The sequence below is a fragment of the Nanorana parkeri genome, unplaced genomic scaffold, assembly GCF_000935625.1.
Source record: "Nanorana parkeri isolate BGI_ZX_2015 unplaced genomic scaffold, ASM93562v1 scaffold38, whole genome shotgun sequence".
Taxonomy (NCBI): Eukaryota; Metazoa; Chordata; class Amphibia; order Anura; family Dicroglossidae; genus Nanorana; species Nanorana parkeri.
This window is the reverse complement of record NW_017306306.1, coordinates 2,794,591-2,809,276: the sequence shown is the minus strand read 5'-3', so window position 1 is coordinate 2,809,276 and position 14,686 is coordinate 2,794,591. Positions and strand designations below refer to the sequence as shown.

At 40.9% G+C, this 14,686-nt stretch overlaps 1 protein-coding gene and 1 long non-coding RNA gene across 3 annotated transcripts in view; one reads left to right on the top strand and one right to left on the bottom strand.

Annotated features, from left to right (window-relative positions):
- The window catches only part of NPR3 (natriuretic peptide receptor 3), a 93,354-nt gene that overhangs the window by 70,590 nt on the left and 8,078 nt on the right, over window positions 1-14,686 (top strand). For both annotated transcript variants that reach the window (XM_018570350.1, XM_018570342.1), the window contains exons 4-5: window positions 3,040-3,175; window positions 7,256-7,350. In XM_018570350.1, coding sequence (XP_018425852.1) covers window positions 3,040-3,175; window positions 7,256-7,350 — 231 coding nt within the window. The remainder of the gene's footprint in view (window positions 1-3,039; window positions 3,176-7,255; window positions 7,351-14,686) is intronic.
- The window catches only part of LOC108798860, a 15,782-nt gene continuing 11,412 nt past the window's right edge, over window positions 10,317-14,686 (bottom strand). The window contains exon 3 of the long non-coding RNA XR_001941982.1: window positions 10,317-10,327. This is a non-coding gene — a long non-coding RNA (uncharacterized LOC108798860). The remainder of the gene's footprint in view (window positions 10,328-14,686) is intronic.

Here is a 14,686-nt window from a genome sequence, read left to right as displayed (position 1 = left end):
TATATATATACACATACCTCCCAATTTTCCACAGTGAAAAAGAGGGAAACATTATAGCACAAAGTATGTAGACATGGGCAAAGGTCAGTGATTTGAAGAGATACAGCCATTATTGTAATTTAAAGCCCATCTCTGGGCAAACAAGAAAAAGTGCCCTTGCAGTGGGGCAACCCCCGCAATGCGAGGGTTAAATGCTCATTTTGTTCTTGGAGCTGGGGTAAATTTTTACTTACCTGATCCCCATTACCCCAGTGGTAAGTGCTCTCCTTTCCTTCTCCTTTCTCCAGTTGTTGGAATGCCCCTCGGCATCCTCACATATAATGCAGGTCTATGGAACCTGCATTAGGCAATACGACTACAGCGACTACACATGACTACACAAGAGATTGTGGGAACTGGTCAAACAGCCCTGAGGTAGCCTGCGGGAGCAGGGATCAAGTAGGTAAATCTGCTTTACGCTAGCCCCTAGACCAGTGGTTCTCAACCTTTCTAGGGCCAGGACCCCTTGGTAACATTTGCCAAGTTGTGGTGACCCCCAACTGTAACATTTAGGAATGACGCGGCTGCTGCTAGGAGAGGGCTGAGGAGGACTCTCACCTAGCACAGTAGAAATCACACAGCGACCCACAGGTTGAGAACCACTGGTGTACGCCGTCAGAATAAAAAAACAAATAAAACACCCTAGGAATGCATAGCTAGATTCCTATTGGCTATTTCACTTTGCAATAGCAAACTAGCTATTGCACCCGCCCTCTGCTGCTGTCAATCAGTAGTGGGGACCTGATGGAGAACTTCATGTCCCCCTCTGCTGATTGGCAGCAGCAGAGGGCGGTTGCAATAGCTAGTTTGCTATTGGCTATTGCAAAGTGAAATAGCCAATAGGAATCTAGCTATGCATTCCTAGGGTGGTTTTTTTGTTTTCTGACTTACGGCCCCCAATGTCAGACAAAAAAGGTTTACTCTGCTCGGGAGAAAGTGTTTCTCTCCCAGGCGGCCGGGAGCCGCTATCTAATAGCAGGAGACTCCCGGGCGACCCCTGGCAAATCGTCATTCGACCCCCGGAGGGGTCCCGACCCACAGGTTGAGAACCACTGCCCTAGACAAACATGAGCAACTAACCCTTTAAGTGTGGGGGTAGCCCTACTGCCAAGGTACTTTTTGTTTGTCTCGAAATGGGCTATTAAAAACTGAAGCCAGACAACTAGCAATTTGAGATGGTCAACAATGGGAGCCTCCATATTGCTCTTAGCACAAGTTTCCCAAGAACCTCATGTGAGAAGCTGGTGCTGATTCAACTTACTAGAGCTCACCCAGAAATGGTGTTTCAGTGGCCTTTTAAAGCTGAACAGTATTATGCTGTGTATATCATACATATGTAGCGTGATCTGTTTCAGTGTCCTATCTTATTCATCTGTTGTTTGGGTTCAGGCACACTGTTCCTTCTCCTATCGTTGGCTTTTAATAAAATATCTGTAGGATATGGAAGCATTCTCCTAGCAGAGCCAAGCATCCAATGCAGAGTAGACAGATTTGTTAGGGCTCTGGTCTGGGGATGGTATTTTGAGCAGCATCCAGAATCAGCAGTGGTGGAGTGGGAGCAATGATAAAACAAACAAGTCTCAGAATGAGATAACATAGGATTTTCTTACCCAACCCAAACTGAAATTTTCTGGCCTGACCACTGTTACATTGCCATTGCTTAATGTTACATAAAGGTCCAGTAAATTACAATAATGAAGATTACGCTTTGGACTGAAGCTCCAAGTTTCACTGAACTGAAAACCTGAACTGACAGCATGCAGGTTCTACAGAACCTGGAAATGCCTAGCCTGACTTTTCACAGGTCCGGGGCAATTCAGAAGATAAAGATCCTTTTTATCTGCAGGGGTGTAGACAATGTGGAAGCAGGATGAATGCCAGGATAAAAATCTGATTCTTTCATTAGAGAGGTATTGTTCTCTGAGTCACTTTAAAAGTACATTTTCATGTTGGGTGGCAGGAAGAAACAACAACAATTTTACTTGAGACAATTAGTAAGATCGCTTTTTTCATTCTTCAACCTGTTTTGAATATATAGTACGTTGGTGTCCAACCTGTGCCCAAGAACCACATGTGGCCCTTGGGTACTTATCTTATCCCCTATGGGCACTCTCAGCCAGTTGTTAGTGTTTCCCCTACCAAGGTGCTTACTCAGGCCAGTAAAGAAACAGTATTTATTATAATGGCCCAAGTTAAAGGATTTCAGGGCCCTCCCAGTGTTATCAATGCAAAGTTGACAGCAGCCCACTTTGTAGCTGGATAGTGCTAAAGTAATCAAAATGTTAGCCCCATGGTAATTCTTATTTTATTAACTCCTTCAACCCCCTTCTTCCTCCTTTTTTTTGCTGATTGTTTCATTTTTTAAAAACGGTTTATATATAAACTTTTTTGGTTATATTTTGTAGCGTTGAATTACAAAAATGTTTTGGACTAGAATGTTTTCGTACTTATAAAACAAGACTACTCGCAGAATATAATTTGCACTTTTGACCAGATGGAAGAACAAATTTTGGTTACAATAATGGTTGGACTATGTTGCAACACCTCCTCTATCTTGTTTGGTTGTCCACCAAAAAGGGGCTAACCCTAGGGCTGCTGAGCAGCACTTGTCATTTCTGTACGCTATGATGGTCCCGGGGGGTAGGGTGCTGGGATGGTGATATTGTGAGGCAGGCATACTTTAATATCCTCGCCTTGGGCACCAAAAAATCTAATTGACGATTTATCCTTCTGCAAAAGATAGGTACCTGGCTGTAATTCTAACCTGCATACTTGTTCCAGGTCAGTGACTTACAAAGGCTAGTGGGTTAGCTTAACAGCCAGGCATTTAGCATTGTGAAGGAAGGAACATAACAGTTCACTAATGACAGGTTTACTTAAATACTTCCTATGCTTCATAGTGTATGGTTACATTCTTACACTTGATTGCATTGAATGTATGCCATATGTTAATCTCATCAGTATACAAACATGTTCACCTCTTATCTTCTTCTATTTCAGGTCAATATGTTTGTAGAAGGATTCCATGACGCCATTATCCTATATGCTATAGCATTGCATGAACTATTGAAGAGTGGTTTCACCAAGAAAGATGGAGATAAACTGGTTCATCGGATGTGGAACCGAACATATGAAGGTACATTTATGCCTTTGCATTAAGTGCTGTGATTTGCATTTGTTGAAAGCTACATGTACTGTGAAAGCTGTGCCGAAATAAAGGTAGGTAAAACCCAAATGACTAGTCATCAGTATTGACTGTGGTCTCCCTGTAGCTGATCTTTTTCCCATCACTGACTATGCCTAGTTCTATGCCTCTGTGTAGAGGTGGTCATCTTGGTAGAGGAACAAGTCTTCACTTCATGACAGAGCTGCCTCCCTGATGACTGGAAGGGGATTTTTTAAGAAGCAGCAGGAGAAGCAGAGAAAGTACAGGTCTACATAAGAAATAAAGCAAAAGCACAGAGTTGCTCGTCTGCAGGTTCTCTGATACAGCTTCCATTTCTGTAGCTGTGTAAGGCTGCCTTAAGATTTGGGTGAGTTTTAGAAGGCTTTGGCTAGACTAGTTCTAGATGAAGAACACCCATTCACTTACTCTTTGGAATTGCTGTGGCAAGATAGTTATCTGCACCCTCAACAATAAATCAGGAGAAGAGGATGGGGCTCCCTGGAAAGGGTTCTGGACAGCAGTAAAATAACTTTAAACAAGTCCTCCCTGACATCTCTACCTGCATGTACTGTGAAGTGATCCTGAAAGATCACAGCAGAGAACAAAAGTCAAGTTTCAGTCAGTTTCTAACAGCTTAGAAACACCTGTGCATATATAGTAGAAGGCTGTCAGGCTTTGCTCATGTTTCCAGGAATGCTGCTCTTAGCCGTTTAAAATAACCAAGACTTATGTAATCAGGTTCCTGTTTGTTCACAGTGGGTAATTGCGCTGGTGTATTCTGTACACCGTTAGGCCTAGTAGACATATGTTCTGTACTGCGTACAATAACACATGACTGATAAGTGAGGATATGAATTTTACATTAATATACAAGATAGATGCCAAGTACAACAACTGAGAAGAAACGCTCTCACACTTCATTATACAGTAAACAGAACATTAGACCAGGACACTGGCCTTCCTTTAATCTCCTCATTGACAATAGAGTTTGTTTCCTTCTCATAGCTATGAAAGGCAGAGTCTGATAGAAACCAAACCGACAATGTTCTTTGAACTCTGACACTTTTCTGGATCTCTCGTACTTTGTGAGGTTATAGGCTGCTTATCTCAGAATACTGAGAACCCTTTCCAAATCTAATCTTTCATGTGAAAACAATGGGATGCTCTTTACGGGATCCATGTATTGTTCCATGCGCTCATCGGTCTTTGAAAGCCTACCAAGATGTCAGGGTGATTGACAAAAATATTTATTTTCTTTTTGATAGCTAACCTTCATTACTATAGACTTTCTGATGAAAACAGAAGGTGTTATTTTAGGGAAATCTGTGGACTGTTTCAGATATGTAAATCAACACTATCGCCTTAAAGAAGAAATTAATTGGAAAAAGTGAAGATTGGTTATCCTATTGGGAATCTCAGGAAATGTAAATTGTGCATAAACAGTACCCTAAAAAACTAGCCTTTGTCTTGAATTCCTTCTGTACTTCCTGGCATTTAAGTGTGCCTAGGTAATCCTGTGCCTACAGCTGCATTGCTGTATGACTGCAGTGTGAATCCCAGGCACTGTGACTCTGACTGCTAGTCTCACAAGATTTGCTGATGTCAATAATGTGCTGCTTACTATTCTTGCTGGAGAGGAGAGGAAGCAATGCCCTGTCTCTACCAAGATGACCGCCTCTGCACAGTAACATAGTGCAGGACAAAGCATGATAAGTCACTAAAAGTGACACAATCCACTGATGAGAGACCACAGGCAGGCACCAGGCCTTTGCTCTCTGCTTGCCTTGTGCAGCCAATGTGCCGAGTGCCTCTAATTTTTCATTAATCTCTACGTTTTCCACATCTTTTCAGTGGGCATTGATAAGGATTGCAATAGGCACAGAGAAGCTGCATCCTTTGTATTATCTGTACTGGCATGGCCTTATTTTGCATCCACTGCCTACAAGTTGATCATCCCTTGACATGGGAAAGGCAAAGTGCACAGCTTTGACCAAATGTTCCATCCCCTGGTTTACGGCAGGGGCATGAAGGCTGTAGCTGGGCCCACTGGAAATCCCCTAGGCTCCTGCATAGGTTACCCTTTCAAAGATCTTGCTCTTTTTATCATATACAGCTGGTTTGTCTCCTTGCTCTGGTCCTGTGGTCACCAGTATCCTAACTATCTAAGGGAGATGTGCAAATAATAACACAGCGCTAAAGGTAAATTCCGTAAAAAAAAGGGGGGTATATGCTATAAAATAATATATTGCCTTGTTCTGAAGGTATAGATATATCCACCAAATTGGGGGACTAATTACCTCCTCAAGGTATATATATGTGAATAATGTCCCAGTGAAAAATACCAAAAAAACGTTGTATTAATCAAGTGATAAAAAGGTGTATCAACCTAATTCGTGTTGATCAATCTAAACATAAACCTCTGCGTGAATACAATGCAACGGTAATAAAAATCCCTCATAAGTGAAAGGTAATAAAGTGACCAGTTATCACAAATAACCAAATTCTCAAACCATTGAGTCAAACCGTTAGTAAATAAAATTAACGAAAAACTGTTGTACAAGTAGAGTGCAAAAATTTCCTCCAAAATTCTGATTCGTGATATAATTTAACAGATAACAAATTATTGCAAAGTGAGAAACTAATTTATATATGAAATAAAGGTGAATCTAGTAACCAAGTGATGAGTAAATCAAAAGTACTCGATAGGACAAACTAAATGTGCAAACTAAAAAAATAATAAATTAGAAAATATATTAAAAAAATCAATGAAGTCCAATTCCCCAGGCACACGAAAATAAATATAAAGTCCTTTTTAAATTCGATCTTCCAATCAACTGTCCCCCAGGTAATCGGTACTCACCAGAGTCAGTGAGTATATGTAATATAATCACTCAGGAGCAGAAGGCTTCTAATCTCCCCGTTCCGATTCCCTCAAAAAACACCCGACAGCAGATTGAGCAGGTGCCGGCTCCTCTCATCCGTGGGCAACAGCGATATTGTACGGTCCCAATTAATGTTAATGGTGGTCAGCTACGTGTTCCAGTATTTGTTTTTACTGCTTTGCGACCACTCGCACTTATGACCGTCCTCCGAGCGACCTCCGACCTTGCGCGTCCAGAATGTGAAACATGTGAAAAGGAAGAGCCTGGCTGCTAGGCTCTTGCTAGGCTCTTGCTAGGCTCATAGCAGATCATTTAAGTCCTGAAAGTTGCGAAGTGGGGCCTCCATGGGCCGGACTGGTTTTTCCAGCACATCCCATAGATGCTTGATTAGATTTGATCAGATTTTGCTGTCTTTGTCCCCATTTTAAACCTTGGGACCAAGTTTTAAATCTTCAGCCCAGCCATACCCTAGGTATTCACGCTACCAGATTCCTATGCTCCTCGGTTGCTGCCAGGTGAACAGCATTTGCCCAGCGTACAGCTGGGCAAAAAATATATAAATCAGCCCCCTTGTGTATTAAGGCATGACAAAGTGTTACTAGGACAGGAAAGGAGGGAAAAACTTTCAAATAGTGACAAAGAGAAAATGTTGCAAACTTAAAAATATAAAGTTTGCACTAGAGTTTGCATTAGTCCATTTTTTTAGACCTCTTCAGACATGAAATAGGTTAAAATAACCAAATCTAATTTTCTGCCCAGTTCTGTGTATTTGTTTAAAACCATTATTATTACTATATATGAACTGTTTGCTTATGGTTTTGTTATCCTCTAGGTTAATTTGCCTCTACTAGATACAGTGACCCCTTCTTTAATACTATTATGTATTATATCCTAATTATATCCTATATAATACTATTATGTATTATATCCATAACACACGGGTCCAGCATTGTGTTCTAAAAATGAAGCAGGCTTCAGGTTTTAGGAATGCAGACAGTGGGATGAAATTTCAATATAGCTTGTAAAGCCAATGAAAATCTTGGAGTCTGATGAGATTTCCTGTTGTATCGCTCGCTAGAAATCTGCAGACTCACTTTTTTGTGTTTGATTTGGACACTTTGGTATTTGAAGTAATTTGTTTTCTAATTCCTCACATGCCATTCCCTAGGTATTGCCGGTCAGGTGTCCATCGACGCCAATGGAGACCGATACGGGGATTTCTCAGTGATTGGCATGACTGACCTGGAAGCAGGTACACAAGAGGTAAGATGAATTATATGTTCTCTCTCGAATCTTGGACCTGGCCATATTCCTCTCTCCATATGTCTGCACAACCACTAACTATTTGAGAATTGACCAAGAAATGTTAAAAAATACACTAATGCAGTTAAAGGGCCACAAAGATTTCACAATGTGTATGCAAACTCCAATCCTTCTTTTTGCTCCCATTGGGTCTGCTAAATATACTATTAAAAGTGTTTTGTTATGTCTGTTCGATAAGTACAAAAAAAATACTTGTGGATTTTGCCAGAAATCTTGTGAGTTTATAATTTCTGATGGTCACTCACCTGTAATGTGTTTCACGCATTCGGGCGACTAAGCCCGATTGTGTGTAATGTGTTATAGGAGAGCGACCATCAGGTGGGGAACACAAGCTTGAAGTTTACTGAATTTTACATACAAAGAAGCATTGGGTGAAGATTGGCAGTATACGGCCAGTTTTTGGATTGGCTTTGCTATGGAGTATGGACAGCTTTCTGGCCAGTGGCCAGCACCTGCAATGAACCCAAGCAGTAGGACTGTGATGTGAAGGGAGCGGTGAAGGTCTCTCTTTGTATTTGGTTTTGTAAAGCATATGTCTTATTTCAAAAGAGAGCACAGCAGTAGCTTTTCTTTCTGTGATCTTCTGTAATTTAATCTCTGTATAGCCTTCTCTGAACAAAACAGGCAGGGAGGGGAGACATAGGTCACCCCTGTGACTTAATCAACTACATGTGTGTAATCTAGGCTTTGTCTATGCAGCGCTGTAAAGAACAGACTGCTTTACAGCAAAGCAGTAAAGGTTACCCTGATAAACATGAACAATTTAGCCTAGAGCTCTACCTACTGGCTGGAAATAGTAAATATGAAATATTTTTATGTAAGATATATCTAACCTGTTCCAAACATTACAAATAAAGTGAATATACAAAATGTGCTAAACATGCCCTTTCACAAAACTTTTTTGACCTCCTGTGGAATTTAGCTGAGGACTGTAACTGACTGCACACCCACCCTTTGTAAGTAATTGAGAAGAATAAAATTCCGTTGAGGAGAATATCTCACTGAATTTCAGGGTTTGTCTGGTCTTCCCCACTCTCCTCATTGTTAGCATTTTGTTTGGAAGATATCTACATGTTTACCGAAATTCTTTTTTTTTTATTATGGAATGAGATAAAAGGGACTCCAGTTTTGTTGTTTCAGAAAAATACAATGATGTAAGCTGTTTATATTGAATGCTGGCTGTGGCATCTGTAGCACATTCTTGTGTAACCTGGTCATGTTCTTCTTAGATGTAAACCAGATAGCTGTATGCTCTTGTGCCCATAAATATTTATATGATTCCAGAGAGCAGCATCATTCTGTTCTAACAAGATATGACAGAACACATACTGTGAGGGTCATTTAAGAACTCCAAGAGTAAAATAAATGCATAGAGCACTGACTCGTTTATTTTTGATTGCACCATTTGTCTACTTGGAGCAGACAATCACTTCTTGGACTTTGTCCTTCTAACCCCCTACCCACTTCAGTATCCATGATGGACACATTTGTTTCGGAATTCAGCTTGATAACCCCCACATTCTTTAATTACAACACTCTGGATCTATAACTTCCAAGTTTTGTTGGCAGGTTTTAATAGTCCCTTTTTTGATGGTAAATCTTTCAAAATTTTTTAGACCCTAGCAGAGGAAAGGTCACTCGACAAGTATGTATCTCTATGAGGAGGAAAGGGAGAGCACCCCAGCACTGACCTATTAAGAAGAAAACCATAGTGATTAGGTGGGAAAATCCAAACCAACCAATGAACTCTTCCCTAAAAAAAGCTTGGCCATGGGTTGTCTGCTGTGGTCAGGGAAGACCTAGAAGCACAGGTTAATTGTCTAATCTGACGACAACTGACCTAGATTTAACCCTTTCGCTGCCAAGGCCTTTTTTTTTTCATTTTTTGCACACGTGATATAATCCACATTTTAGGCCTGAGCATTACTTCAAACCCCCAAACATTATATATTTTCTGAAAGCCAAGACCCTTTAGAATAAAATGGTGGCAGTTGCAAATTATGTATCAAACCCAAATATTTTGTGAAAAAGTTAGATTTAGTGCCCCAAAACACAATATAATACCCATTTTGTTTTGTAAAGTATAAAAGATGAGGTTACAGCGAGTAAATTAGATACCCAACATGCTCAGGTAAAAAATTGTGTGCGTCCGTAAAACGGCGACAAAATTCAGTACCCCAAAATGTCCATAGACGACAATTTAAAAGCCCCAAGTCATAAGTTTAGAAATACGCATAAATATTGGCCCTAGATTTATTGCTCTCACTCAGCATGTGTAGCGCGCACCCAACGTGTGTTTACATGAATACGCACTCACAGGGGCGGGGGACTTTTTAAAAAAAGTTAAATCATTTTAACATTTATTGTTAATGTTTTGTAAAACTTTTTTTATTTTTATACTTTAATTGCTATCACATAGGGGATTTACAAGCCCTTCATGTGATAGCATATTGGCAGTGGCAGGCCCTCTTTAAGGTGATACTGGGAGTCCAAAAGACCCCTATTATCACCTTTCCACTTTAAATAAGCTTTTGAAGTGCAGATGGCATGATTTGAGGATCTGCAGCCGAGTGATGCACAAAGAACATACATTTTTGTTAATAGTTAAGGTACTTGAATGTATTTTTAAGATTTAATTGTTGAGTTTAGTGTCACTTTAACTCCTTCCTTTCCCTTTTTTTCTTTTGCTAATTTTAATGATATTAATATTCTTGAACAATACATTTAAAAAATGTACAAAACAGGATTTTAGTACATTCAAAATTAAAAAAAAAAAACACTCCCCATTAATCTCAAGGTCACACCACATGTGGGATGTTCCTGCCAGTTGTTGCCTTTACCGGATAAGGAAGTGCAAAGTCGTTCAGATTTTTAAAGGAGAATTATGAGGTGAGTGATTTTCACTCAGCCTCATAATCTGAGCCGACAATGAAACTGTCACAGGTCGGCTCAGCAGATCGGGAAGTGAGTGAACACATACCGTCGCTCGCTCATTTCTCGATCTATCCCTGCAGAGAGCCGTGACTGTCACTCACGGCTCCCTGCAGGGATTCCCCCCTCCCCTTTCCGATCCTCTAGCGCTGACTGGCAAAACGGATGGGGGAGGGGGCAGGTACAGCTGGCTCTCACTCTGGATAGGCAGAGCCAGCTGTCAATCCCGCAGCTGGGTGGATCCAGACAGCATTGTCGGGATCCGTCCCGGCGTCTCAGTATACCGCCAGCTTTAATTCGCGGTATACTGAGCTTAGGGTAACGGGAGGAGGCTAGTTTGTGTTCTCCCGTGACCATAGAAGAACTATGGGGAAACGCCCTAACCCCATAGTTCTCCTTTAATGGTTGCAAACTTGTAAAAACATCACGCTAATGTCTGTCCATGCTAGCTCAACTTGGGCTTATCCAAGATCAAGTCCATTCAAATTCTGCAGTGCTACTAGCTACTACTACTGCTTAGTAACACACTGTAACACACTAAAAATTGGACATGACTTTTTTTAACGCAACAAACTGTAAATCATGGCATGTGTGTATTGTGGTGCGCTGCAGTGCACATGCATTTTACCTTGCATTAAATTTATGAAAACAAAACTATTGTAATGCCCTCTGGGCATGTCGGGGGCCACCGCTGGTCTACAAGATAGTAAGTGATACAGATACAAATCTCTTGAATTGGAACCATTAATTAACCATTACTTACTTTGGAAAAAAACATACTTTATACTATTAATTAACCCTTGCTCATTCAGGTGTATGAAAACTCTAACAGTAGAGTTAGTTCTGTTATTTGCTCCCCTCTGGTCTGTTAAATATACAATTGAAAGGTTTTTGTTGATCAGTTTGAAAATTGCAAAAAATATCTGTTAATCCTGCCAGAAATCCAGTGGGCTAGTAAGTTCCTATGCTCTCTGCACTGTTTTCCTCAAGCAGTGTTATCAGCCTGCCCATTGCACTTCTGTGAACGGCAAACATTGCAGTCAGGGAGGTGTTCTATAGTCCCCCATACACCTTCTGTCCTGTTGAAATGCTACTTCTTCATAGATACAATACAGGAAGTGAGCATTGTCACCGCAGGACAGGAAATGTGTTACTGGCAGAGAAAATGAATGCAGCCGCCACTTCTGAGGACTGATAAGATGCAATATATATGATATTTTTCCTTTAATCTGCCTATAAATTTGGATGTTTTTTTTAATGGGCAGTGTACATTGAAGGTAACCCCTTTTTATGCATTTCTTCATGTGCTCTGATGGGATTGTCTCAGACTGTGACAGGTTTACTTTAAAGCAGAACTACAGGTAAAACTTTTCTTAACCCTTGCAGTGGGGCTACTTCAGCTCTGCAAGGGTTAAGTGCTCCTTTTTGGTCTAGGTTCAAAAATAACAAAGTTATACTCACCTGATCCTCCCCAGCCAGCTTGCTGTTAAAACAGTCCCTTCCGTCTGTCTCTTCCTCTGGTGCAGCAATGATATGTCCCTCGGCGTCCTCATGTCCTATACACTGTATATAGAAGGTGATGATTCACAGGACCTTAGACCGCTGCAGCGGAGTGGGAGAGCGGCTCCGGTCTAAGAACGAGCCGGCTCGGAGGATCTGGTGAGTATAACTTTGTACCTAGACAAAAAAACGAGGACTTAACCATCGCAGTGCAATGGTTTATTAACCCGCTGGAAGGGTTAATAAAAATCATGCCCGGAGTTCTGCTTTAATGGGCCAAGCTGCTCCTGTAATAATCCACCGCTGGGTTAATGGTTGTTTGAAAGTGAAAATCTCCTTTAACTGAGTAAATAGAGAAACAAAGCCAGGACATTCTGGATTTCTGGAATGAGTAGGCTGCGACTATAAAATTGCTTCCTCTACGGATTGTAAAGAGTATAGCTATCCCAGACACAGACCAGAATCCCCCATCAGAGCAATAAATAAGTTTTATTGTCCCGAATTTGCTGCAAATTTTGATGAACCCTCAGCATTTTTTTTCTCTCTGATTTTTTTTGCTGGCTGTCTGTAAAGTGTTTTTGCATAATTGACATTCTTCAGGCAAAAATATGCAAAGGACAAAAATGCAAACAATCGGTGTGTTCTCTGCGCTTCTACGGAATGGAACCAGGTTCTGAAATATTATCATTAAATTATGATTACTTAAGGATCAGTCACACTTTGGTTGCACAGTGCAAGTCTGTGTTAATCATGTACATGTTCCTACCACAGTCTAAACACACTCCGACCACAATTTAGTAAAAGAAGCCACAAACAGAATTTAGAATAATAAAATCTAGTCTCGTATTTGGCTATTACATTTGCTGTGTTTTTCACATATAGGAAAAATGTGAGAAGTATTTACTTTTAATTTTTTTCAGCCTTTGGTTAGCTTCTATCTAGAATGAATGGGGCCAAGTCAGAGAAGCGAGCTTTGCTCGTCCAGTGTCTGGAGACCCACCAGGCAGAATTTGTCTGTTAAAGTGGAATTCCAGCTCACGCTATGTTCTTCTGACACAATACATAAGTGCCATGGCTTCTAGGTTTTGTTATGTGTATGTTACGCAGATGAAGCTGCCTGGAAAAGCTGAATTACAAATGAGGGACCAACTTATTGTCATCTGAAGCCTTGAAAACTTGACATGGTCTCGTTTTAGTTTTGCCCCCCTGGTACCGCCAATCTCCTTTGTCCAAATGAGTTTTAGTGATACGTTACAGGTCTAGAAGACATCATGTCAAATCTTTATGTTTTATGCTCCTCTTTAGTTTCTGCAGTTGTTGGGGCAGGAAGTGGGGCAAGTGCACCACCCTGATCTTTGACAAGTCCAGGCAGGGCTATCCGTATAATGAGGCAGCCTGAGGTGGTTGCCAAGAGCTCTTGCCAACCTGTGACGCTCTGTGCGGCTTCTTGCCCAGCTTACTGATGTCGCCAGTTGCTAGGCGGGACACTCTGGCTTGCATCCCGCCAAGCTCCTGGCAACCAGTAACAGCAGTCACTGAGCAGGATGCCAGGCAGAGCCGCTGACAGCATGGTCTGCGTCTGCCCCGTCCAGTGACCATTCCCTGTCAGCACCTGTCCCCATGCCTAGAACGACCATTTCAGGCGGCAAGTACCTTAGGGACAGCCCTGAGTCCAGGTGTATTGAGAAAGAAACCAATCTGCTCCAGGAGAATCATACACATTAGAAGCATGTTGGCAAACTTCATTCCAGATCCTTACTTGATTGTGTCTAGCATTTTCTATAACACATTGCTAAATAGGATGGTCTTTTATTGCAGTAATCACCTTATCAAGCTCAAAATCATAATAAGAATAGCTGCATCCTTGGTATCCCTCTATGCCTACACAAGTCTTACTAAACTGTATGTCAAGGCAAAATCACCTTATCAAGCTCAAAGTTATAATAAGAATAGCTACAGCCTTGCTATCTCCTTATGCCTATTAAAGTGTATGTCAAGGCAAAATTTAAAAAAACAAAACATATGCAATATATCTTTGTATTCACGATCATGTCCCCATGTTTTAGCCAGGAAGTAAAGTAAAATACATGTTAGTCTGCCAGAAAAGCACTCAGTTCCTAATTTCCTCTTGTGGAATAACACCACACACCTTTTTGTGGACTGAAATTGCAAGACTTGCAGTCACAGGACAGTTTTGAATTTCTGCCACCCCGACATGTATCTTCACATATCGAACAGATATCACAAAATGCTTTAAACAGACCAAAAGGCAGCAAAAGTTTGTTAGGGTTTACATGAACTTTATTTTATAAATGAAGAAGCTCTTCATAGGCAAGTTTCAGTTGCAAAGCCGATTATATTATTGATATAAAATTACAAAATAGCTTTTATAAGTTCTTTTAAGTTTGAAGGTAAATGTTTCTTTTAAAGAATAACTAAATCCTATCTAGCAATGTACATATTACTATTGGCTACTGCAATTTGAAATAGGCAATAGCAGTCTGGATATTGCTCCTGGCTGCTAACATTTACCTGTTGGCCACAGATTGGGGGGGGGGTGTGCCGTGGTGTGGTTGCTTGAGAGTTACTATTAACTCTCAAGCACCCAGAAACTACAATTATACGGCACCTACCGATCCCCGTGGGTGCCAGATAACTGATTTACTTTATATGTACACACACACACCGCCTGCCCAAAGTCACCACCTGGATTAGCTAAACAAATTTGGAAGAGCTATAAAGGTTGCTTCAGTTGGTCCGTTCTAGGTTTATAGAATAAAGGAATAATGTCACCAGCACACCAGTTTTTGTGCCATTAAAATGGATCATTGACTAACAAAAACTG